The 27,689-nt window shown below is 34.1% G+C and overlaps 1 protein-coding gene and 1 long non-coding RNA gene across 6 annotated transcripts in view; one reads left to right on the plus strand and one right to left on the minus strand.

The window, feature by feature from the left end:
- Positions 1 to 27,689, plus strand: part of LOC105481766 (dachshund family transcription factor 1) — a 510,299-nt gene that overhangs the window by 259,177 nt on the left and 223,433 nt on the right. For all 5 annotated transcript variants that reach the window (XM_071081253.1, XM_071081252.1, XM_071081254.1 and 2 more), the window contains one exon: positions 2,779 to 2,894. In XM_071081253.1, the coding sequence (XP_070937354.1) occupies positions 2,779 to 2,894 (116 nt within the window). The remainder of the gene's footprint in view (positions 1 to 2,778; positions 2,895 to 27,689) is intronic.
- On the minus strand, positions 8,566 to 26,078 carry LOC139359093 (uncharacterized). The gene is made up of 4 exons (XR_011614742.1): positions 25,967 to 26,078; positions 18,060 to 18,234; positions 9,973 to 10,127; positions 8,566 to 8,696 (listed from the first exon to the last, which is right to left on the minus strand). It is a non-coding gene; the product is annotated as an uncharacterized lncRNA (long non-coding RNA).

A 27,689-nucleotide genomic window follows, 5' to 3' on the forward strand; every position in this document is an offset into this window, starting at 1 on the left:
CTGTCAAGTAGCCTTGGTAGATAAGCAAATAATCCGATTATTGCAATCAGTGCAGGAAGAATTATAGGTTCCCCATGCTCTATCATAGAGCATAGAAAAAATACTAACTAGAAGTGGTTGGTAAGAAGGATGATTAAAGTGTAGTCAGGTTTAGTCAGATAAAATGAGAATGAGGATGGGGTGGCATAGAAAAGGGCTTTGATGGCAAAGCATCTTTAAAGACAGTGTAATAGGAGACCAGAGCCACTCAGGAAACTGTTAAGAAACTGAGTAGGGTCAAATATAAGCTATGAATGTAGGAATAAAATGTTGAAATTGAAAAAGTCAGCAGGGATCAAGTATTGAAATGGTTTTGGTGCCATGTCAAGAATTGTGAATCCAGTAGGGAACCATTGATATCTTTAAGCAAATGGAAGGCAAGGTCAAATTTGCATTTTATAAAAATCCTCCTGGAATTAGCATGGAGAGTTATTTAGACTCTGGACTGTAGATTCTGGAGTGGGACAAAATTGAATATGTGTCTTGGAAGGTTTGGAAAGCTGTAACCATGTATCAAGAATGAGGGATTGATCTGAAAGGTAGGAGTGGGGACATAGAAGAGAAAATAGATTAGAAAGATATCCTCAGAAAGGTAATATTTGAGTATACAAAAGACACAAGTGACTCCTGGATTTTTGGCTTAGTCAGTTAGATTCCATTTTGCTGAACCAGGGAAAAACAAAATAGGTTTTAATGGGATAGATGCTGAGTTCAGATTTAGACAAGCTGAGTCTTAGATTATTATAGAACATCCAAGCAGAGATTTCCAGCACATAAGCATTAATCTGTCTGAATCCCAGGAGAAAGATATGGTCTGTAGATATATTTAGCCCTTAGCCCTTAGCATCTAAGTGATGCTAATAAAAGAGATCACTCAAGGAAAATGGATACTATCAGAGGGCTGTTGATTGACCACAGACAAGTAACAAGAGTTAAAAACCAAACTGAGAATGAGGAGTAATCATGAGAAAGTAATAATAAGAGGAAGTAGCTTGATAGATACTTCAGGAACAATAAGCAGGACAATATCCCTATTGGTTAACAAAACAGAAAGACAAGCAAACAGTCTTGCTGTTTTTCCAACATCCTCCAGGATCTAGCCCTAGGCAATAACTCTGACAGTCTCAATCACTGCTCCTCTTCCTATTTGACTTGTCTCACCTCATTTGAAACAATCCTGTATAACCATACATTTTTCATGCTTTCATTTCTTTCTCACATTCTCACTGGAGTGTAATTTTCTTCTATTCTTTTCTTCTCCATGCTTAACTCTCCTTCAGAATTCTCTTCTAATGTTCTCGCTGCCTTCTTCCTTCCCATGACATGGTAGTATCACCATCCATCCTAACCTCCAATTAGTATTCGAATTGCAACTTTCTTATGTGATTTAGCACATTACAATTTGCATCATAGTTGTTTATGCAACAGATTCTTTCCTTTTGGCAAGAATGCAAACTTCTGAAGTCTAAGAACCCATTCTCCTAAATTGGCTTCCATAGTGCACCTCTTTGTAAACAGCACGCACTTAATAATTATTTGCTCAATGACCACATACATTACCTACCTAAATTAAATAGATAAAGTCTTTGAATCTTCTGATAAATCTAGGGATCTCAGCAAAGGCAAAACATGAAAATGCTTGTTTATGAGGCTATATCTGTTAGTTTTGAAATATCTAGGCACATTTTGGCCAAATACATGATGGGAGAGCATTTCATAAAAGCATATTTATGATACAGAGGCAAAAAGTGAAAACACGATGCTAAAACTTTCTTTTAAAAAATTGTAAGATTATGTACAATGGTTGTTTTCCATTAATGATTGCAAATAGATGTCTCTACCTCTGCTTTTATAACTGTAATAATTAATCTTGTGTAATGGGCATGTAAAGCACAGTATTGCTAAAACACAAAGTATTTTTATTTATCCTAAAGGTAGGTATGAGATGCTACGCTGGCAGTTCCTTAATGATATCCTACAAATAATCCTAAGCCTTTCAAGTACATTTTAGTATATTAAAAGTAAGGGAACTTAGTGGGGGATGTTCACTTAAATAGAATAAGGGTTAAATGATAACTTGACTTATCTTTTAAATGACAAAAAATAAAGAAATTGCAAGACCTTTTCACACATTAGATATGTATTGTCATTTATCATCTAGATATCAGGCTAGCAGTGCGAAGTAATAAAACATATCATCGAAAAATGTGCTGTAGGTCTGAATCACTCTTTCATTCCACCTCCCAGCTAACTGTAGTATTAAATCAAACAAGCAGAACATTTCCTTAGGCAGCCATTGCCTTTTAATTTCCTGAAGAACCTTAAAATATCATTCATTACAAGTACTACACATATTTGGTTTTTAAAAGTCTCATAAATCAATAGCAGGCTGACTGTAATAATTATTACAAGTTAGTGCATAATTTTCGTGCTGAAGGCTGCATGCAGAACTTTAGCATATGCAAACGAGGCAATTCAAACTGTGTATAGATATTAATATGAAGAAGCAGGTAACGAGGTGCAGGCTATGAATTATGCATCAGGAGTGGCTGATCTTCAATGAGGAAAATGAATTCAGCATGTAATCTAATTAGTGATGGAAGTCTATTACATCTAACTGCAAAAGCAACCGTCCTTGAAACAAATTTACTTACAGTCCATGTTACCACTTGAAACAACTTTGAAATGATGTGTAAGACAACAGCTTAATTGTAAAATTTTTTTGTTTGTTTGTTTCAGTTCTAGACCTGGAAGGCCTCCTAAGAGGACTCAAAGTGTCACCTCCCCAGAGAACTCTCACATCATGCCACATTCTGTCCCTGGTCTCATGTCTCCTGGGATAATTCCACCAACAGGTAAGGCTGCTACTCACTTATGCCAAAAAATATTAAAAATCAGCCAATGTCATAGCTTTTATATATACCTGTAAATCAATATTTACACACATCAATTATATTTTGTGCACACTAAGATAATGTTACTGAGATAATTTATTTCAAAACTGCATTATGATTACCATCTTTTCTTTATTTAAAATAAAACAAAAGCTTAACTGAGCACAGTGCTAGAAGTTATTTTAATTAATCCTACCACAAATATCAAACATCAAATTATTATTCCTATTTTTTTATTAAGGAATCAAAGTTCAGAGAAAATCAGTGACTTTCTCAAGGTCACTCAGCTGTAGCTGTCAGTGGTTGTTCAAACCCAGGTCTTTGGATTTTAAACTTGTTTAGCATTCCAGAAACTGATAGACATGCATCCAAACAAAAGACAGTAACTTGGTTGAATAGAAATGTCTCGTAATTTTTTGCAAACTAATACGTTTCTGTCAGAACCATATGAAAAATGTTTATTTTTAGAATTTTGAAAATGTATAAGAAAAAGAATAGTCTTGACTACATAAGCTCCATACCATAAACAAATTTAATAATGCACTGCAGCAAAATTCATTCATTTGATTTCTACCACCTGAATGGGTTCATTAATTATTTTATTTATGGAAACATATGTTTGCCCATCTTTATTGTTTCATCAGGAAATGAGCCAGATACATGAGCAAATTAAAATATTGCTGATATTATAATATATAATATTTATATTGTTTTTTCTTTATCATATGTATATTGAGGAAATATACATATGAACATATAAATATCATGTATTACAATACAGCTGATGCAATAAAGGTAATCTGGCAAGATGAGAAGAGAGTTTTTCTTTTTTCTCTAAATTCCTGTATCAATGTTTTATTTTTCTTTGTAACATTTGTCTTTTTGTGTGCTTTAATATAATCATGAAGTAATCTTATTTCATATTTCATATTTGGGTAGAAGTTTCTTGACATCAATGACTGTCTCTAACTCATCTTTATTTTTGCAGTAATGTCTAAACAGTTCATTCACTTTTGTGGATATCTAACAAAAATCATTGAGTTGAATTTGTAGCTATTTCAGCTATTTGTTCATTTTATATATTTAATAATTTTTTCAGCAAGACAGCAATAATTTTTATTTTTATTTTTGTTTTTAAGACAGAGGGTCTCCCTCTGTTACCCAGGCTGCAGTGCAGTGGCTCAGTCATGGCGCACTGCAGCCTGGACCTCCTGGGCTCAACAGATCCTCCCACCACAGCCTTCTGAGTAGCTAGAACTTACAGGCACAGGCCACCATGCCTGGCTAATTTTTGTATTTTTTTTTTTTTTCTAGAGATGGGGTTTCTTCATGTTGTTCTGTCTGGTCTTGAACTCTTGGACCCAAGTAACACATCTGCCTCGACCTTCCAAAGTTCTTAGATTACAGGCATGAGCCACCATACCTAGCCACCAAAATTTTTAATGGTAAATAATTGAAAATTCCATGAAAAATTTTTATACTAATTTTGTGCATGAAAAATTGAGATACAAAAAAATGAAATCAGTAGCTGAAAATTGCCTAATTACAAGGAGGCTATTATCATTTCAATTTGTTTAATCATGCTTTTCAAGTAACTGAATCCTACTGCCTGATATTCTAATTCCAATTTGAGATTTGGAAAAATGAAATAGGTAGTACTTGGCTAATCCTTGCTTATTTATGTTTAACTGAATGATAAAAATTTCTGTTTAGAAAATTTTTGACTTGGCAATGACATAGGAAAATCTTTTATACTGCATATGAAAATCTTAAGGTCGAGCACAGTGGTCACACTTGTAATCCCAGCACTTTAGGAGGCCGAGGCTGGCGGATCACGAGGTCAGGAGATCAAGACCATCCTGCCTAATACGGTGAAATCCCGTCTCTACTAAAAAAAATACGAAAAATTAGCCGGGCGCGGTGGCGGGTGCCTGTAGTCCCAGCTTCGGGAGGCTGAGGCAGGAGAATCGCTTGATCCCGGGAGGTGGAGGTTGCAGTGAGCCGAGATTGCGCCACTGCACTCCAGCCTGGGTAACAGAGCAAGACTGCGTCAGAAAGAAGAGAGAGAGAGAGAGAGAGAGAGAGAGAGAGAGAGAGAGAGAGAGAGAGAAGAAAGGAAGGAAAGAAGGAAGGAGGGAGGGAGGGGGAGAAGGGAAAGAAGAAAGAGAAAGAAAGAGAGAAGAGAAGAGAAAAGAAAAGAAAAGAAAAGAAGGAGGGAGAGAGGGAGGGAAAGAGAGAGAGAGAAAAAAAAAGAGAGAGAAAGGAAAGAAGGAAGTTAGTTTAGTGCCTGTAGACTTCAGTGAATTGCTTTAGAACAGGGTGTGTGAGCCAGCTCACTACTATTTTGCTTACTTTCAACTTTTAAACATTAGTCCGAAGATTTTAGGTTGCCGGAAGTTTGACTATTGCACATGAATGGCGTTACCTTCGTATATTCAGTATTTTTTCTCTTTTTAAGTAAACTTTTTCTAGATGCAGAAGTTTAGATTTTAGGGAATACAGAGTAATGTCTTCATATACTGGGGAACGTATCTTTACTGTCTTAAAACATTAACTGGAAATCTAAAGATCTTAAATAAATTTTATAATTCTCAAGAAGTATGTAACATCTTTCTCCCAAAACAGTCTACCGAATGCTTTAGTGTATTGGGGGAATATCACTAACTATGATTATATAGACTTTTAAATTTGCAGGACTTTATTTATTAATATTGGCCTGTACTTCTGTATTCTGAGAAGTAACATTTGAAAACGATAAAAAGATGTAAATGTATCTTCAAAGTTGCCTAACTTTGTCCTGTGAAAAGAAAATGGATTAATTTAGACAAATTTATAAATACCTATTGATCAGCCGGGGGACGGTGGCTCACGCCTGTAATCCTAGCACTTTGGGAAGCTGAGGCAGGCGGATCGTGAGGTCAAGAGATGGAGACCATCCTGGCCAACATGGTGAAACTCCGTCTCTACTAAAAACACAAAAATTAGCTGGGCATGGTGGTATGCGTCTGTAATCCCAACTACTCGGGATGCTGAGGCAGGAGAATCCCTTGAACCTGGGAGGCAGAGGTTGCAGTGAGCCAAGATCGCGCCACTGCACTCCAGCCTGGCGTCAGAGCGAGACTCTGTCTCAAAAACAAAACAAAACAACAAACAAGCAAACAAAAAAACCCTATTGATTCAGTCCTAATCATTCTTTTATTGTTTCAAGTATTGAATATTGGAGTTAAATAATAGTTTTCCCTGGGTGCATTTGTTTTCTTAGGAAAAAAAAGACTATTTTTTAAAAATGTATTTTCCTAGTCTTAATATTTAAGAATTTAGGTATCTATACTTGAAACAAAAACAAAAACAAAACAAAACAACAAACTTTGAGATTGCTTGTGGAATTTTGATGTGTTATTTTGGCTGCTTGAGTGGGCTTGTGTGTAACCTTAGAAGGGGCGTGGGCAGATGGTGATAATTTCTAAAAGTTATGGTTGTCACCGGATGCCATAGCAACCAGAAGTTGAAGCTAATGAAAGAAAGAAGGTTCTTTGTAGAGTCACACAAGGCAATACCTCCTGCTGTGGTCACTACATTTATTTTGACTGAGCCCTTGTCATAAATCATTTTTTATAATAACTACCAGTTTGGAATAATTCATCCTAGCAACAGACTTCCAATAACATTCAACTTTTTCTAAGATGATGTCTATTTAAAATTAAGAGAGGGGTTATTTAGGAATTCAAAATATTCCCCTCTTGTTCAGGAATGCAATTTGGATAGTGTATTTGCCAAATTTCTGATTTCATCTTTAAGTCAGTATGCAAATTAATTTTGAGATGCATTTCATAAAAATATTAAGAATTAATTGAGTCCCCAGTATTTGCCTTTGACATAAAAATTATTTAATATTTTCTTAAAAATACACTCAAATTAAATGAATGAATGATTTATAGTTTCGTCTCTTGGATATGTCTTTTCTGTCACTGTGATCTTGTAGACATGTAACTAATAAGTATTCAGGGTAAAGAAAGCAATTATACACACATACCTTATGCTTAAAAGGTAAGAATTTATAACTTACAAATTTATCATTTTGGAAAAAATACTGGACAGGGGCAATATTAATCTAGAGTTAATCCCACTGAAACATTCTTATCTCTAAAAAAGTTTAGAGAAAAATGTTCTCGTGTGGTGAATTCAAAAACATATTTCAAATTTAATGTTTTTTTTTCTACTAATTAGTAAACAGCAACAATATCTAAAAAACCTCTTTTGTAATATTAGCATTTGTAATAGTTTAAATGCATTAAACATTTCAACGAACATTTCAACGTCTCAGGAGAAAATTTACAATGTAAAACTGTGCCTAGGCTGGGCACGGTGGTTCACGCCTGTAATCCCAGAAATTTGGGAGGCCGAGGCGGGTGGATCACCTGAGGTCAGGAGTTCGAGACCAGCCTGGCCAACATGGTGAAACCCTGTCTCTACTAAAATACAAAAATTAGCTGGCTGTGGTGGCGGGTGCCTGTAATTCCAACTACTCAGGAGGCTGAGGCAGGAGAATCGCCTGAACCCAAAAAGTGGAGGTTACAGTGAGCTGAGATCACACCATTGCTCTCAAGTCTGGACAACAGAACAAGACTCCATCTCAAAAAAAAAAAAAAAAGTGCCTTGTATGTTGAGAAGTTTATTATAATAAATGCTCTGTATTCCACTGGGATACTCACAAGTAAGGAGAACAGAAAAATGCACGAGTCAAACAGCCACAAATGGTTGGTTTCTCTTCACTAATGAATTAAACATAACAAGCTACTGTATGCCTTACCAAAATAATAAATCTCATGTAAACTATTTAAACACTTAATGTTTATGCAATATGTTTGTATGTGTTTTCATATATTTATATATGTAGGAAACATTTGAGAGGTTTGATAACTAGACATTTTGTTGAGTGTAGCACATTTAACCTATAACTACTTAATGTATGTTCCCTTTGCATTTTTCTTGAAGAGAAAAATTAAAAGGTATGTCTTCTTTTTTTGTTTTCCTTTTTGTAAGGCTAACCTAAACATTAGACTTCATCATGCAATTTATTTAGTTTTCAAACCTGAACGGAGCACTCTATTAGTTTCCTGTGCCTGGCATAACAGATTGCCATATGCTTAGCGGCAAAACCACAATTTATACTCTCAGAGTTCTGGAGGTTGCAAGTCCAAAATCAGCATCATTGGGCTAAAATCATGGTGTCAGCAGGGTACCCGCTCTGGAGGCTCTAAGGGAGAATCCAGTTCGTGCCTCTTTGAGCTTCTGGGAGCTGCAGGCATTTCTTGGTTTCGTGGCTGCCTGGCTCTCCAATTTCTGACTCGGTGGTAATGTTGCCTTCGTGTGTGTGTGTGTGTGTGTGTGTGTGTGTGTATGTAAAATCTCCCTCTGACTCTCTTGTAAGGACACTTGTCATTGTATTTAGGCTACATTAGATAATACAGGATAATCTCCTATCTTAAGATCCTTAACATAATCACATCTACAAAGATTTTTTATTTATTTATTTATTTTTATTTTTAATTTTTTTATATAAAGTAGCATTCACACATTTCCTGGATTAGGACATGGGCTGAATTTTGGAGGCCATTGGTAGTCTACCACATCCAGCAAGTCACTAGGCTAAGTATTATGAGAAGTCCAAGTGAGGTGCAGTAGACATGCACACGAATGTAGCCTCTGGAAGATTTTGGCCTGTTTTGTTCACTTTGGCATCGCTGGTGTGTAGAATATTGCCTGGCACAGAGCAGATATTCCAAACTAAATATTTATTCAATGAATATGGCTAATACATGTTCAGTAAAGGATTTCTGAGAGAAATTATTATGCCTTACAATTACAAAATTAAACACTGGTGTGTTAATGTAGCTTCTAAAATCCCATTAAGCACAGTTAGCCTCTAGATTAAAGATGCAGAGTCTAGAGCCTGATGGAGGTATACTAAGTATATGGAAGGCATTATTTGTTTGTTTATAGGTTATGATGGTTACATTTAAGCATAATCATCAACAATTGATGGAATATAAATCTCTAAATTGATGCTCGAAAGAAGTGATATTTATAGAAATAACATAGCATGGAACATATTACTCTTTTTTAAAATTATTATTCTTTAAGTTCTGGGGTACATGTGCAGAACATGCAGGTTTGTTACATAGATATACATGTGCCATGGTGGTTTGCTGCACCCATTAACCTGTCATCTACATTAGGTATTTCTCCTAATGCTATCTCTGCCCCAGCCCCTTACCCCCCAAGAGGCCCCAGTGTGTTGTGTCCCCCTCCCCACCATGTCCATGGGAACATATTACTCTTTACAATTCCTGCATATACAGGTATATATAACTACATTTGTACTATATTATACAATTCTTAAAGATTAGAATTTTCATTGTACATCCAGTACCTTGATACATAATTAATTTAATACATACAAATAAAATATATTTCTTAATTTAACTGAATGTAAATATAGCTCTTGTTATGATAAACTACATAAGATATATATTTACTTTTTTTCCCTATGTAACGTGTTATGACAGAGTACTTCTGTTAAATCACAATATGCCCTCAGTCTGTTACTAGCATAGATATTCACAAAAATCATTTCTTTCTAATCTCTTAGAGCAATGGTCTGTTATTTTTAGACTTAATTAAATAACCACATATTACTAGACTTCTGGACAGTCCTCTCATCTACTTAATTTAGAAGAAAATTGCCATACTTTCTTCCCTAATTTATTTCTCTCTTCCAAGTTTCTATTGAGTTCTGTAGTCTCATATGCCTACACTGGTCTGTACTAAGAATTACAATCTGCTTACACTTTTCTCTCAGTAGATTTCCCATAATGAAGTTGCTAATGTCCTTAATTGACTAACTGCAAGGTATTATTTGCTTCCTTTTAGTAATATGATGCCTCCTTTGACAAGAGAAGTTTACTTATGTTAAGAAAAGCAAATCAGATTTTCAGAGTCAACTTTTGATTATGACATTGGATATTGTATAGATTACCTGGAGATTTGGAGCTTTGCAGATATCCATTTATTTGTGAAATTCTTAGTGTTTTAATCCTTTGGTTACATCATGAGTGTGTCACATGTTGTCTTTTATTGCTTTCTATAATTTTTTAACCAGTAGGAAGTGCAGTGGGTATCTTACGTCCCATCCTAAACAAGAAATGTGAGAAATACAAATATTGCTTATTTTAATGCAAAACAAGATAAACAGTTTATTTTTATTTTATTTATTTATTTTTTAGCCTCTCTCTTTGATAGGCTTTCCTCTCTGAGGCTAACCTCAAAGCTTCAACTCCTTCCCTTAATGATGTGCTGTAAGTTAGTTCTTGAATATTTAACCTTAAAATGTTGGAACTTCTTTTTATTTTCTCCATACTTTTGGGGGATAAGTTTCACAACTTTACTCTGTCCTTTGTAAAGATGTAGAATTGCTCTGAAAGTGTTGGCAGGAACATTTCTTTTTTTTTTTTCTAATTTTTTAATTTTTTATTATTATTATACTTTAAGTTCTAGGGTACATGTGCATAACGTGCAGGTTTGTTACATATGTATACTTGTGTCATGTTGCTGTGCTGCACCCATCAACTCGTCAGCACCCATCAACTCGTCATTTACATCAGGTATAACTCCCAATGCAATCCCTCCCCTTTCCCCCCTCCCCATGATAGGCCCTGGTGTGTGATGTTCCCCTTCCCGAGTCCAAGTGATCTCATTGTTCAGTTCCCACCTATGAGTGAGAACATGCGGTGTTTGGTTTTCTGTTCTTGTGATAGTTTGCTAAGAATGATGGTTTCCAGCTGCATCCATGTCCCTACAAAGGACACAAACTCATCCTTTTTGATGGCTGCATAGTATTCCATGGTGTATATGTGCCACATTTTCTTAATCCAGTCTGTCACTGATGGACGTTTGGGTTGATTCCAAGTATTTGCTATTGTGAATAGTGCCGCAATAAACATACATGTGCATGTGTCTTGATAGCAGCATGATTTATAATCCTTTGGGTATATACCCAGTAATGGGATGGCTGGGTCATATGGTACATCTAGTTCTAGATACTTGAGGAATCGCCATACTGTTTTCCATAATGGTTGAACTAGTTTACAATCTCACCAACAGTGTAAAAGTGTTCCTATTTCTCCACATCCTCTCCAGCACCTGTTGTTTCCTGACTTTTTAATGATCTCCATTCTAACTGGTGTGAGATGGCATCTCATTGTGGCTTTGATTTGCATTTCTCTGATGACCAGTGATGATGAGCATTTTTTCATGTGTCTGTTGGCTGTATGAATGTCTTCTTTTGAGAAATGTCTGTTCATATCCTTTGCCCACTTTTTGATGGGGTTGTTTGTTTTATTCTTGTAAATTTGTTTGAGTTCTTTGTAGGTTCTGAATATTAGCCCTTTGTCAGATGAGTAGATTGCAAAAATGTTCTCCCATTCTGTAGGTTGCCTGTTCACTCTGATGGTAGTTTCTTTTGCTGTGCAGAAGCTCTTTAGTTTAATGAGATCCCATTTGTCAATTTTGGCTTTTGCTGCCGTTGCTTTTGGTGTTTTAGACATGAAGTCTTTGCCCATGCCTATGTCCTGAATGGTACTCCCTAGGTTTTCCTCTAGGATTTTTATGGTATTAGGTCTAACATTTAAGTCTCTAATCCATCTTGAATTAATTTTCGTATAAGGAGTAAGGAAAGGATCCAGTTTCAGCTTTCTACTTATGGCTAGCCAATTTTCCCAGCACCATTTATTAAATAGGGAATCCTTTCCCCATTTCTTGTTTCTCTCAGGTTTGTCAAAGATCCGATGGCTGTAGATGTGTGGTATTATTTCTGAGGACTCTGTTCTGTTCCATTGGTCTATATCTCTGTTTTGGTACCAGTACCATGCTGTTTTGGTTACTGTAGCCTTGTAGTATAGTTTGAAGTCAGGTAGCGTGATGCCTCCAGCTTTGTTCTTTTGACTTAGGATTGTCTTGGAGATGCGGGCTCTTTTTTGGTTCTATATGAACTTTAAAGCAGTTTTTTCCAATTCTGTGAAGAAACTCATTGGTAGCTTGATGGGGATGGCACTGAATCTATAAATTACCTTCTGCAGTATGGCCATTTTCACGATATTGATTCTTCCTATCCATGAGCATGGTATGTCCTTCCATTTGTTTGTGTCCTCTTTTATTTCACTGAGCAGTGGTTTGTAGTTCTCCTTGAAGAGGTCCTTTACATCCCTTGTCAGTTGGATTCCTAGGTATTTTATTCTCTTTGAAGCGATTGTGAATGGAAGTTCATTCATGATTTGGCTCTCTGTTTGTCTGTTACTGGTGTATAAGAATGCTTGTGATTTTTGCACATTAATTTTGTATCCTGAGACTTTGCTGAAGTTGCTTATCAGCTTAAGGAGATTTTGGGCTGAGACAATGGGGTTTTCTAAATATACAATCATGTCATCTGCAAAGAGGGACAATTTGACTTCTTCTTTTCCTAACTGAATACCCTTGATTTCTTTCTCTTGCCTGATTGCCCTAGCCAGAACTTCCAACACTATGTTGAATAGGAGTGGTGAGAGAGGGCATCCCTGTCTTGTGCCAGTTTTCAAAGGGAATTTTTCCAGTTTTTGCCCATTCAGTATGATATTGGCTGTGGGTTTGTCATAAATAGCTCTTATTATTTTGAGGTACGTTACATCAATACCGAATTTATTGAGCGTTTTTAGCATGAAGGGCTGTTGAATTTTGTCAAAAGTTCTGCATCTGAACATTTCTAGAGAAGCTGGCAAAAGCCAGAAAGATCATAGTGTTTCTAAAACCTTGCAATTTGTGTCCCCAAACATTTATTACCCTACTTGATTACCTACCCTCATTAACTTAAGACCTGATTTAAACATATTCTGCATGAAAAATGATGAAGAATTTCATTTGGCTCTGTAACCGTATAAATGAACATTGTGGTAAACTTTGGAAAGTGCTAATATAAAGCTAAGCTTAATAGATAGGAATATAAAGTCCAGATAAAGGGAAACAATAGTGCTATTTTGCTCTACACTTCAGATGGCATCTGGAATATTATGTTCAGTCATGGCACCACAATTTTAATAAGACATTGACAAACTTGTGAGCATTAAAAGAACAGTCATGCTGATAGCAATTTGGAAATGATGGTGATGTTTAGTCTTAAGAAGACTTACAGAAAATCTGAAAGTGGATGATACAATAGAATCATATTCTGTACTTCTGAGGCAGAAATCTGACTAATAGAACAAATAGTACAGAAGTCTACATTGGCTTCTGTAAGAAATAACCTTGCTGTGTGGAGAACTGTCAGAAAGTGGAATGTATTACTAATAAAACCTCAATTTTTCCTTCTGACAGAAATGCTCAAGAGAAAACTGGGATGAAAAGTTGTCAGCTACAGTTTTTCTATTCAATTTATTTAATAGGCTATATTGTTTATGTTACAAAACAATACAACTTTTTTGAAAACTTATCCTCCCTCCCTAAACATCAGCTGTAAATTTTCCCGCTTTATAATTCCTGTTGTTAGTTAAATTTGAAGGCAGTTTTACATTGAGAGGGAGGTAGGTTGGGGAAGACCACCTCGTTCCCTTCTAATTATGAAATATGTGGATTCTATTTTATTTTACTTTTAATTTTTCTCCCAAACATGACATGGTGTCTTTCTAGTTAAAAGGTACTCATTCATATATTCATTCCTAGTTTTTTGTATGGTAACGTAAAATTACTTTTGAGATGCATGCTTTATATTCTCAAGCAATCATACTTGCTACCCTGCTTTTAATGGATGGAATAGTTAGCTTCTGAATAAAAATGTGACTATGGTAAAGCTAACAGACACTTTTTTTTTTTCCAGTTGAAAGAGATTTTTACATATCTTTTTTCTTTTGTCTTCTCTCCCCTTCTTTCATGAGAACCCCTAAAGGGTTCCATAGCTGTAAAATTAGTCAATAGGAGGACATGGCAATTACTGAGCATAATACAAAGAAATATTTAAAGTTGTGATAGGGTTTGGAATAGGGATGGAATGTGTTTTATTATTTTAAACAGTAAACATCATCAGACATGATAACACAAGGACATAAACCCTAAAGATATTTAAGTGAAAGACCTTGAACTTTACTTAGAATTACTTTGATTTGACTTTCCGTTTTAAAAAGTAAAGTCCCAAGAGAAAAGCCAATCCCCAAAATTCATAGGAATCTTTCAGGCACATGTCTTTTGAAATATATAATAATTGAACCATTCAATCTTTTTTTGATTCTTCATTTCTTTCACCTGTAAAAAGAATCTTTTTATTATATCAAAATTATGCTTCTCCAATGGTCATGAATGTCAAATGGCACAATTTATAGTAGCATCTTGCAAGTGATGAAGCTAGACAAATGTAACATATTATTGTAATTAAACAGGCTGATCCCAGTGTTATTGAATATTATTGCTTTCTATGCTCAAATCAACTCCATTGGTTTTAAAAATAAAATTAATAACTTTTAAAATGTATAGTTTAGGTATAAGAAGTCTTAGATTGTCAAGCTATTCATATTCACGTATCCTGTATAGATTTTGCTAATAGTATTATTTCATAACACTGAAATTTGGTTATGAAATGTTTACTTTTTAGGGACTTAATGACACTGAACTCTCTTTATAGACTTGTGGGCAAAATAAGTTTTAGGGATATAAAATGTCATTGCTACTGTTACAATGTATGTTCAAACTATCACATATCACTCTCAGAAATATGCACATTACAAATGGTAGTAGACCTTAAAAATGGAGATTGCTTTCAATTGATTATGGCTGTATGCTGAGCTATTTAATTGTTGGAAATGAATTGACATATTGTAAACAATGAAGCTGATTTCCAAAATGATAAAACTGCAACCTAATTCAATAAATTGAATCAGATTAGGCAAACACTTTTGCACTTCATTAAGGAAGTAGTCAGTATAATTAATGGGAGAGCTTTTTATCTTGTTCACGTGTTGATATATGGCTGAAGACATATACAGTAGACTAAACTATTTGAAGATCTTTTGTGCCATTTCACATTAATTAAAGTTGCCACAGACCTAATTCCTAGGAAATGAATACCATGAATTTTTTATTTTTTATTTTTTTGGCTAATTTTAGGATACAATGAGTAGGTTAGGCTATGACTCTTTTCTTTAAAAGACATTTATTTTTCAAACAAAATGGTATTGTGAGTTGGCTCCTAACTTAGAAACTGAAAGGTCTGGCCTTTATTCTCTTCCTGATCACTTGCTAGCTGTGTGATGTTGAGTAACACTACCTGCCCTCACTTGTTCAGCCATTACAGGTAGGAATTGGTACCTATTATGTTCTAGTCAATTTAGGTTTTATGACGCCAGTTTATTAATTATATTCCTACATCAAGCTGCCTTCTGAAATACCTACTTTATCATGTAAAGACCACCGTCATAAGTTCTGCCTTATCTCTTACTCGATAGGACTTCGTGAAGAACATAGTAAGAGAATGCAGCGGTTCCCGACCTTTTTGGCACCAGGGACTGGTTTTGTGGAAGACATTTTTTCCACTGATAGGGGTGGGTGGGGAGTATGGTTTTGGGATGATTCAAGAACATTACATTTATTGTGCACTTCATTTCTATTATTATTACATTGTAATATATAATGAAATAATAAAACTCACCACACCATCTGCAGGTGATGGGAGACGGTGACAGATCGTCAGGCATTAGATTCTCATAAGGAACACACAACCTCGATCTCTCACATGTGCAGTTCACAATAGGGTTCCTGCTCCTATGAGACTCTTAATGTTCTCACTAATCTGACAGGAGATGGAGCTCAGGCGTTAATGCAAACAATGGGGAGTGGCTTCAAATACAGATGAAGCTTTGCTTGCTCACCTGCCACTCAGCTCCTGCTGTGTGGCCCAGGTCCTAACAGGTCAAGGACCCATACTGCTCTGTGGCCTGGAGTTTGGGTATCCCCGAGCTAATGTGATCACAAAACACTTTGCAAAGTGTGACACAGCAAGATGCCATCTGATTCAGAGTTTTATGATGATGATTTTTAAAACAGATAATTTGCTTTGTTTCACATGGAATACCAGTTATTTATCTCTCTGTTTGAATATATCAGTTCTGGGAATTATGGGTTCTTTCCCATATTTATGACATCAGGTTATAATCATTTCTTGTTTTCTTGTTTCTTTCTTTTTTTTTTTTTTTTTTTTTTTTTTTTTTTAGTTTGAGACGGAATTTTGTTATTGTTGCACAGGCTGGAGTGCAGTGATGCAATTTCGGCTCACTGCAACCTCTGCCTCCTGGGTTCAAGCAATTCTCCTGTCTCAGCCTCTGGAGTAGCTGAGATCACAGGTGCCCACCACCATGCCCGGCTAATTTTTGAATTTTTAATACAGACAGAGTTTCAACATGTTGGCCAGGCTGGTCTCGAACTCTTGACCTAAAGCAATCTGCTTGCCTCAGCCTCTCAAAGTGCTGGGATCACAGGTGTGAGCCACTGCACTGGGCCTATTTATTTATTTGAGACGAAGTCTTGCTCTGTCAACCAGGCTGTAGTGCAGTGGCACAATCTTGGCTCACTGCAACCTCCGCCTCCCGGGTTCAAGTGACTCTCCTGCCTCAGCCTCCCAAGTAGCTGGGACTACGGGTGAACGCCACCATGCCCAACTAACTTTTTGTATTTTTAGTAAAGACAGAGTTTTACCAGGTTGGCCCAGATGGTCTCAATCTCTTGACCTCATGATCCACCCACCTCGGCCTCACAAGGTCCTGGGATTACAGGCATGAGCCATCGTGCTTGGCCCATTTCTTTATTTTTATTCAAAAATTTTGTTTTGTATTTTTCAATTAGATCAAAAAAATATTTTTTCCCTGATACAATTCTCATGTCATTGACTTGTTTTTGTCTATTATATGTAGAATTTTGTGATTCATATTTAACTTACTGGAACACATCCTACATCAATTTTTTGATTGAATATCATTCTATTGAGATAAAACATATTTCCATTAATTTTCATTTCAGAAATCCAATAATTTTGGAGAGACTATTTTCCCAAATATATATTTTTAATTATTTGAGCTTGCTTCCTGGGATGTAAGGATACAATTTCAGGAAAGAGTGTTGAGTTTTTAAGAATTAAAGGGGATGTAACACTCTTTGTTTATTCCAAAGGACTATGCAAATATAAGTTATTATTTTGGGTTTGATTTATGAATGTGATGCTATATTACCAAGATTATCTTTAACCATGTAAAATATTTAATATTAAAGGCAATAAAATATTTAGTTCCCCAAGTAAAACATTATTCCCTAAAAGTCAAGTTTTGGACCTATTCGTTTCCCTATTAAAACATCTATTTTCTAAATTTGAAAATGTAACATTGTGAAAGTTTTTAAAATGTATCCTTCTATTTGGATACCTTCATTTATCTATTAAAGCAGTAAATGCCCTTTGTGTTATCTATTATCTTATATTGCTTAATAAAATTTTTTTAGGGAATAAAATTATGGAGAAAATGTTCAAGTAGGATTCCATGGAACCATGTTGATTCAAATGAATATAAATGCAAGTATGTCTAAATTCCAAGAAAATTAATCTCTTAATGTTGCAATATAATGATATTTTGAAGTTATTTGAGCATGAAATTCATCTCATCATATCTAACCTTTAAGTAACTTATTGAATAAATTAGATTTAAGGATACTATTCCAAGGAGAACCTGTTACCACATGACCTGTCCATATGAGTTGTCTTTTTGATTTATAACGGCAATTGCTTTCTCCGCATGGATTTCATGACATAATAATATTCTATGAATTTTTGAAATTACAGTGAGTTCCACATCAATCATCTAAAATACTATATGTATCAATGAGAGAGAACTATTGGAATATAGACATTTTAGAAATGTGTACTTCCTCCAAATACCAATGCCATTATTTTAATGAAATGAGATGGTTTGCTTCCTTTGATTTTTTAAAATTGATCATAAAAATTGTCAGCATTATCACTCCCATTAGTGTATCATCCCATCATCTCAACAGCAATATTCATTTTACCTTGAATATGTTGACTGTCTGTCCAGCCAGTTCTGCCGAGACCACTGTTGATCTTGGCCTGAATTCCAGAAAATCTATTGCCTCTGGAGTTTCTATGCATTAATACCTTAAATTTCAGGATTATAATTAAACACATGTATCATGGACTACCATTATCTGCCCATGTTTCTTTTATCTGTAAGAGATTCAGAGAGATTTAAAGTGAGATCTTAGCCATGTAAAAATTGACTGAGCTGCTGTTTTTTTCTCAGTTTCTCTTTAAAAAATATTATTGAAAATTCCTTGTTATAGTCCTTCATGAGTACTTATTCCTATTCTATATGAAAAAAAACTGTATGTAAAATTTGACATCCGCAGCTGCTTCATTTTTAAAATTTATTTTATTTTATTATTATCTGTTTTTTGAGATAGAGTTTTGCTCTTGTTGCCCAAGCTGGAGTGCAGTGGCATGATCTCTGCTCACTACAACCTCTGCTTCCCAGATTCAAGCAATTCTCCTGCCTCTCAAGTAGCGGGGATTATAGGCGCGCACCATCACACCCAGGCAATTTTTTGTATTTTTAGTAAAAACAGGGTTTCTCCATGTTGGCCAGGCTCGTCTTGAACTCCTGACCTCAGGTGGCCTACCTGCCTTGGCCTCTCAAAGTGCTGGCATTACAGGTGTAAGCCACCGCACCTGGTCATTTTTTACTTAATATCACTTTTTGTTCCTACAATGTCATATCAACTAGCATGCAGGGTTCTTTATTCTTTGGACATATTTTTATGTCATCTTTTCATTACTGATTATTACACGTTCAACTGATTTATTTTTATAATAAATATAATAAAATGCATAAATTTAGCATTTCATAAGTAGCCTATTTGGAAACCCAATTAGTATATTCAAAGAGAGCAGAGAGCATTACTTTTTAGAAATAATTTTTAAAAACCTTATTTAAATTTGTAAATTCTCATCATATAGTTTAGAACGGCCATGGCCATATTGCAGATGCAAACCACAATAAAGAATATTTTGGCAAATGGAAAATATTTGAAATTTGCTTCCAAATAATTGCTTGAGCTTATCTACATAGTACTTCTCGCACGTCTCTTTTATAGATATTCTCACATTTATAATGCATATTTATTAAGACTTTGTACATAGGATATAATCAATAGAAGTGAAAAAATCTTATCAGTTACATGTGCATTTAATTTAAAAATTCCAGCTACTTTTATATATACAATCAATATTTATGTCTATGTATATATTTTTTTACCACTGCATCTTCAACTGCTAGCATAGTTTTGGGCCAAAATATTGTTAAATTAAATGTGATTCAATTAGTAAATATAATAAATCGGTTAAAATAAAAGGCACTGCAAACAATTAATAAGTAACTACTACATGGTAGGAACTTTGCTAATAGCTAATGTATCATTTCATTTATTTCTCATGTCAATCTGTGAAGGAGGTGTTGTTTGTCCCATCTAACAGATGAATATTAAGGTACACAGCATTTAAATAGTCTGTTCAAATTGAAATGAAGGGCCCAACTGGGGATTGAATTCAGGGATAAATAATTATAAATCTTGTTTTCACTGTCACTTATGCTATTTCCAAGGAATCCATTAATCTCTTTAGGTAACATTCATATTTTGATCAAAATTGAAACAAGATGAATTGAATTTTTCATTGATAAAAAATTGATAGATTAACTTTTTAAAGGACAGGGTCAAATTTTAAAAGAGCACCTCAGATTTTCATTAACATGCTTAATCCTAATTTCAGAAACTTCTTACGGCACCACGGCATGTATTGGACATGTAAGTTAAATTCTTATGTTGTAGGCATTTTAGTCACTAGTTTACACCATAATATCTTCTTGATAGTATTTTATTTCTCTCATAATACTGGTGGAAAACTTAAGAACTGTTTTAAAATAGTTACATTTTGAAGAGTTATTTATTTTATAGTTACATTTTAAAGTGTTGAGATGTTCAGTCTCATGATTTGGAGATATGGTATAGGGGTAGCAAAATGATAAATTGAGAGATGTTAAAAATATGTATTTCCAAATTATTAACTAAGCTTAATTCATTAATATTCCATTATGTTTGAATTTTAGTTCTAACTTAGCTATCACTTTATTGAGTGTGGAAAAGTCTACTAAACATTTTTTTTTTTTTTTACATTTCACTTTGTTTGCTAAATAATGCTGTACTAATAGACTGACAAATGTTTTATGCTATTAGAGTTATTTCTGAACATTATAAATAGTTCAAAACATTATAGTGTTAGCTGTAAGTCCCAAGCATGCTACTTTACTCTAAATAATTGAAAAAATAATTTCTTAAATTTTATTAATAACTCACTCTTATAGTCTTAATTTACATTATTGTTCATTAGTAGTAAATCTCTGTGCTATTATTTGTTTGTGCAATTGATAAAGCACTGGTTAAAGCAGTGTCACAATTGGCATCCAAGGGCAGTTCAGCATAGGCTCTTTGGCTCCACTTTTCATGATACTATATTAAACACTAAACTGTTTGATATAATTTGCAAAAGTAGTTGAAGCTATTTTTCAAATATTCAATTTGTAAGTTATTATTGTAACATTTTGGAAAATACAAAAGCATCACTCATAATCTTACCATGTTGTATAACGTATATTTCCTTTTTGTTTATTAACGCTGAGTTCTTGCTCAACAATCAATGAAATATGTACCAAAATGTCCTATTTCTTTCCATTTTTCAAAATGTGGTAAGCCAGTTATTTATAAGTATACTACAGCCAACTCCTATCATTTTAAAACAAATACGGTAAATTCACAATTCTGTCATTAGTATCATTCCCCTCTTTGCATTGCCTCTGTAATAATTGTGAATACTTTTAAGTTTTTATTGTTTTCACACCAAGATCTTACTAAACAGGGAATAGAGGTTGTTTCAATCATTTATGGCTAGTAAGCATCTCAAATTCTACATGTATTTAGTTATTCTGCTTTATCCTGTTTTCCAAAAGAACAGGTTGTTTCTTAAACTCACAGAAAGTTTAGTCTTGATAGAAAAATGAACCTACAACATTTTTATTTTGTATTGAATCTCAAAATCCAAATGAGAGATTTGAATATTAGGACCTTGACTTGACTCACCTCTGCTTAATTTTGACAGTTGTCTTAAAGTGAATTTAGTGTTTAATGAAATTTTCTGGACTGATAACTGAAGACCTGAAGGGAACAATTCTAGTGGTGAGAAAGTAATTTTCTGGCCTAATTACACCTTTGGCCTCACTACAAAGTCTGTCAACAAAAATGCCAGGTTTGATCATGATATTTTTTGACGTGTATTCACCAATCCACTTCACACTGGAGCCTTTTTTTTACAACAGCATTGGGTATTTGCAACCTAAGATTTTACATCTGGGAATAAAACCTCAATGTGCTGTTTCCAACAGGTGATTCACTTAAATCTGTTTCCAATGAAAAATTAGGTGGGTATTAATGAACTTTACATATTGCACTCTGGAAATCTATGTGGCCATATTATTTGAGACAGCCGTGTGAATTATATCAAGTATTGGCAAATACCTGATGAATTGGTTTTTTAAAACAGTTGGAAAACTGGAGTCTCCAGAATTTCTATTTCTTATTTATATTCACTCTGAAACCTAGCAGAGTTAGATAAGCTAATAGTTGGGAGTCTATAAAACTGTTCTCTTTCTTGCAGGGATGTGGTCCCTGTAAGGTTGATTAACCTTAACCACTAAATATTTGTGTGATGCTGGCAATTCCTTTAAATTTCTGAGCGTGAATTTCTCTACATTTCAGTGCTCCAGTAGCACTTTGTTTAGCTGTCAACCCTTGAATCTTTTCTCCAACAATGCTTTGACCAGAAAGCATGTATCTGTTGCATGTTTTTCATCTGAACTTAGGCTCTAATCCTCAAATTTGAATGTCTGTCTTCTCAATCTAGCTTTTTTGTTTTCTCCTCCTTCTTTTCATTTGTTTTCTCTTCTGTTGTATTTAAAACATTTAAAATGGCAAAGTTGTTAATGAAACCTCTGTTTAGCAGAGGCTAAGTTCTGATGAAAGAAACAAAGTAACAAAAGATAACTGATTGATGTTATTGAATTATTGTCTCTGTTGTTCTGCTGTTTAACAGCCCCATCTACTTTTGATACATTTCATTCTCAGCTGGAGAAGTTACACACACACACACACACACACACACACACACACACACCCCATCATATACACAATCACACACACTATTTCCAAATAAGTAAAATATTTATAGTCATTAAATAGAATATCTTAATGTTGCAGAAAATCTGAAATGAATATTAGATATCATACAATATACTTATAACTATTTCAAAATTTATTTGTGAAATGCATGCTTTAGAAATGTTCCTTTATTTATTCAACAAATATTTATGATGAGTTGCAAAGATGAATGACATTGTCACTCAGTAATCTATAATTGAAGGTTCAAAGTAGCAATACCAAGAGTTACATAAAAGCACTATAAATTTTTTCAAAGAAGAGAAAACTAGGGGTTAAAGGAATAATTATTCTCATTGTGGTGGAAAGTGGCATTTTTATATTGGCTTAAAAAGAGTGTGATTCAACTCGAAACTTCATTTGTACAACACAAATATGAAAACTAAATGCGATAGCAATATTTTTTGTGGAAAAATAGATGAGTTTTACGGTATTACAAAGCATGTGATGTGGCTGTTTGAAGATTCAATGCAATCACTGACTGATTAATGAATATGTAATTTTTAGGTCATTAGAATATTAGTAATTGTTACCATCTATTGGGATTTGTCATATTTCAGTTACTAAATCCTTTTACATATATTAGCTCATTTAATGCTGATGAAATGTCTGTGGGTAGTTATTACGGTCTCCATTTTACAGATGAGTAAATTTTGGCACTGATTTTTCTTGCTCAAGATTATTAACATGACTGCCAAGCCTATTTCCTGAATCACAACGTGGCAGTTTTGTACGTTTATCAGCAGCATTGGGCTCATTTAAGATTATTATATTTTGATCATGACTTTTTATAAATCATGTATGCATCAATTTATTTCATTCTGAACCCTTTTAACAATAATATTTGATGTTTTCAACATAAGTAAGATTTTTATATCTGGGAACAAAACCTCTGTGTAACATTGCCAACATGGTGATTCACTGAAGTCTATTTTAAATTTGATGCTGTGTGGCTGCTGACGAGCTCTACATATTGCTTTGTTTTGGCAGCAGCCTTGTTTGCTTAGAGGATATCACCAGTATTGTGTCCATTTGTGGTTGTTATGTCTTGAGAGGTCATGATAGAAAACATTGTCCAAATTGGGTAATCACAACTGGAAGTTATTACATTAACATTGGTTGAAGGAAATGAGAATATTTAGAGAAGAATGGGGGCTCTGAGTAGGGACATTATCGCCGTCTTTGGATGCAGTTACAGAGGTTACAGATTAATTCTCCATTGTTCCAGAAGGCAGGACTGGACAAGTGATTGCCACTCATGGGAGAAAAAAATAGTTCGAATATGCGCCCACTGAGAAACTGTGTGGACCATGTTGCATGGAAATCTCATTAGAAATGCCTTGACTACTCTCTCCCGGGTGTGTTGTAGAGTGATGTTTTACATTTAGGATAATGTTATAATTATTATTATTAATTCTAAGATTCAATCTGCCTATGAAATAGAAATAAACTGAATTTCAAGGGGTCATTTTTTTCTTGAAGATTTTCATTTGATATTGTATTTTGGGAACATATAATCTAGCAAATGTATCCTCCTTTTCAGGATTATATGGAAAAATATAATTTTTGAGTTAAGTGTTTGAAATACAAAATACACACATTTGATTCTATCATATTTAGATGTATTAATCTGTCTAATCATATACATAGTGGTCTATATTGATAGTCTTTCATTAATTATTTATTGTATAGAAAATGTTGTAATATCCCAGAACATAGTAAATCATGTTCTTTCTTTTTTCCTGCTAATTTTACTATGTGCTAAGATATTTTCTAGTGATTAAGTTCATATTTACTCAAGATAAAATAATGTAACAAAATTAAAATTATTCGTATGAGTCATTTATATATGTGTAAGTGTCTGTGTGTGCGTGTGTGTTTAAGCAGCTGGTATTACTGTTATTCTTTATGATAAACAACACGGAAAAACGTATAAAGATGTTTGAAAACTTCTTTTTGGTTTTCCCCTGTCTAGGACATGAGATTGTTCTGTAACAATCTTTTTCTATAACAATATTGTAGAACAATCTCATGTTCTTTTTTTTATTATTTTCATCACTTTATCCATAATACTCTCTAAATAGTTTTACATCTATCACTAGATGTTGGACATTTGATGTCATTTAAAACATGTCAGTGACAAAAAGAAACCATTATTTCTTCTATAACAGCTAGACTGATTTCTCTCTTTTTATTAATGGTAATTTCTGTTTTAAATAATTACACAGGCTAAAGAACTGAAGGAGTTAACTATTATTTCCTAACAGAATCTAACATAACAAAAGGCAGCTTACACATTACACAAAAAATATTTTAGAGATTTATTTAAAATCCTAACATATTTTAAGAATCCATATATTATATCATCTCCCAGCAACTTTCTGTGGTACATGTAATGCCATGAGAAATTAAAACTAGGATTTGCTGCTCAAAATCAGCCAGATAATGGCAGACAATTTGAATTCATAACTCCATGCCTCTGCTCATTCCAATATATAGGGCTATGGTTGTCTCATTACCCCAATACATTTGCTTACTTTATTCTTGGTGAAAATAGAATGATTTTGTGTTTTATTATAACCCTAGATAAAGTTATTACCAAACATATTTTAAAATTGTTAAACTTGAAAATGTATATACATATTTTATATGGCAGACTGAAATATTGACATGCTATATGTTCAAAACCTTTGTATGTAATTACGACCCTTCTAACATGAAGCAGGTGACTGGATTAAATATAAGTCAGGCATAAAATGCCCTGCATGTAGCAACATAGTGAATCAAGCAAATTATCAAATGGGAAAGCTCATTTTGTGCTCTGGGCAATTTCGGCTGCCAGCACTTATACATCAAAACTTCACTCAATGTACGATTGATTTTATTTTATTTTGTTTATTTTTAATTCCCTACAGCAAGCTATGTTAGTTTTGTAGAATGCTGTCTGCATCATTAGGTTCCTAAGAAATTATAGTTGTTTCAGTCATGGTTGACCAAAGTATTATTCTCTTCTTATAGACCATGGATATTGGCTCTTGAATGGGTACCACTGAATTGAAATTGTATAATGCCAGTGACTCAAATACACACAACACATAACACACAGAGAAAGCATCAGTGTTATTAGAAACATGAACATCTAAAAACTAATGCTGTAAAATCAGACAGCCAATGTCCATTAAAGATATTTTCCACTTCAAGGGAAGAGGTTCAGATTAAGTTTGAAAGTCCAGTCTTAAAGCAGGAATAAATTCCTGTGTAAGATGATACATGTCTTCTTTTCACAGTTGCTTTTTATGTTGCCTTAAAACATGTCAAAAAAAAAAAACCATCCCCAACAGAGAAGCCTAAAAGGAATGTCAGCTCTGTGGTTATGTAAATCGAATTGAGTGCTTTACAGCAGGTTTAAGATTTTTATAACTCAGAAGTTGTTAACAGCCAGCTGGTTTGTATCTGTTTTTTATGGTTATTCTTGTCATATGCAGCCTCCACAATTCTTAATTATATTTTATGGTATGTGTTTTCCTCCTCTTGAATCCCTTAGCCACTCTTTGCTTCACAAGATATTTTCCACTGGGAAGGGAACAAGCACAGAGATGGGACTTCATCATTGAAAATACAGTTGTATAATTACTTACCACTAACAGCTCTATAGTGTGAAATTCAAGTAACTTTCCATTGCAAATACATAACCTTCTATTAGAGCATTGAAATTGCTTTAATGTAATAATATCTGCTTGTAAATTTGTGAGCCACCCAGTAAGTCAAAACATGATTATGACACCCTTTGTATTCCATCTTTTAGAAGTGACATACAGAACCTTCCCTTCTTCCTTCCTTCTTTTCTCTCGGTATTCATCACGTAAATTAATTTCTGTCTCACAGTTAAGTTCTAAATGCGTACTTTGTTTTCTATTTTTGATTATACAAAGGTAGTGACTTCTAGTATGGTTCTAAAAATCTTATGTTCTGGTTAAAAGGCATTTCTTACACCCTCAGAGATGTGAACAAACTTTTCTGAGATTTTTAACACCCTAATTTAAAAATTGGGCTAATATTCAGATTTTTCTCCTCAGAAAAACAGAGTGAAGAAATATGTTCTGAATTTGAAAAAAATGTTTTTAAAAATCAAAATGTGTACAATTATCAAGGAAGTATATGTGTGCTTATTTCACAGGGACATTTTTAGAGACTTCAAATCTTTGAAACTATTTACACATTTTTGTGTTAGTTCGTCACAAAATAAAAATATTCCAGCAAGATCTCTTCCTCAAATCACAGTTTCTAGTTTTTGGAATACAACGTTGTAGGTTTTAGACTTTTAAATAATCACATTGTATTTCCTACAAGATTAGAATATTTAGGCCAAGTGAAGGAGATTAAAATAAGTAATATGTTTTGGTATACATTATATGGATATAGTGATTTTATTATTATTATTATTTTGAGACGGAGTTTTGCTCTTATTGCCCAGACTGGAGGGCAGTGGCACGATCTCAGCTTACTGCAACCTCCGCCTTCCAGGTTCAAGAGATTTTCTTGCCTCAGCCTCCCAAGTACCTGGAATTACAGGCACACACCACCATGCCGGTTAATTTTTCGTATTTTTAGTAGAGACGGGGTTTCACCATGTTGGCCAGGCTGGTCTTGAACTCCTGAACTCAGGTGATCCACCCACCTCAGCTTCCCAAAGTGCTGGGATTACAGGCGTGAGCCACAGCACCTGGCCATCAATTTTGAGTCTAAGAAATATATAATTCATAATGTGCAAGGAAACAGTAAATATATATCCCTAAGAATAAGTCTATATAATTCAGTTTTATTACTTTGATGGGGAAATCACCATAATTATTGTGATATGATATTTTCAAACATTATGCCTTTTAGTCACGTATCATAGATATACGATATTTAAGACTACAGAGTTACGGTTCAGAAATACTTATTTTGAGTCATTGAACACTTTCATTTTAGTGTGAAGGTATTTAATAGAAGTTAGTTTTTCTTCCTTTAAAAATAGATATCGAAGTACATTTTTTATTTTGTGTTGAATTATTTAAGTTTGTAAGTATACTTTTGAAAGTAAGTTCAGGGACACGGTTGCTCACGCCTGTAATCCCAGCACTTTGGGAGGCGAAGGTGGAAGGATTGCTTGAGCTGAGTTCAAGACAAGCCGGGGCAACATGGTGAGACCCTGTCTCTAAAAAAATTAAAAATAACAAAATAGAATTACTCAGACATAAATAAAAGAAAGTAAATTCTACACATGAGGCATTGTTTCTTTCTTTTTTTTTCTTTTTTTTTTTTTTTTTTTTTTTTTTTTTTTTTTTTTTTGAGGCGGAGTCTCGCTCTGTCGCCAGG

Source organism: Macaca nemestrina, chromosome 16, assembly GCF_043159975.1.
Source record: "Macaca nemestrina isolate mMacNem1 chromosome 16, mMacNem.hap1, whole genome shotgun sequence".
Taxonomy (NCBI): Eukaryota; Metazoa; Chordata; class Mammalia; order Primates; family Cercopithecidae; genus Macaca; species Macaca nemestrina.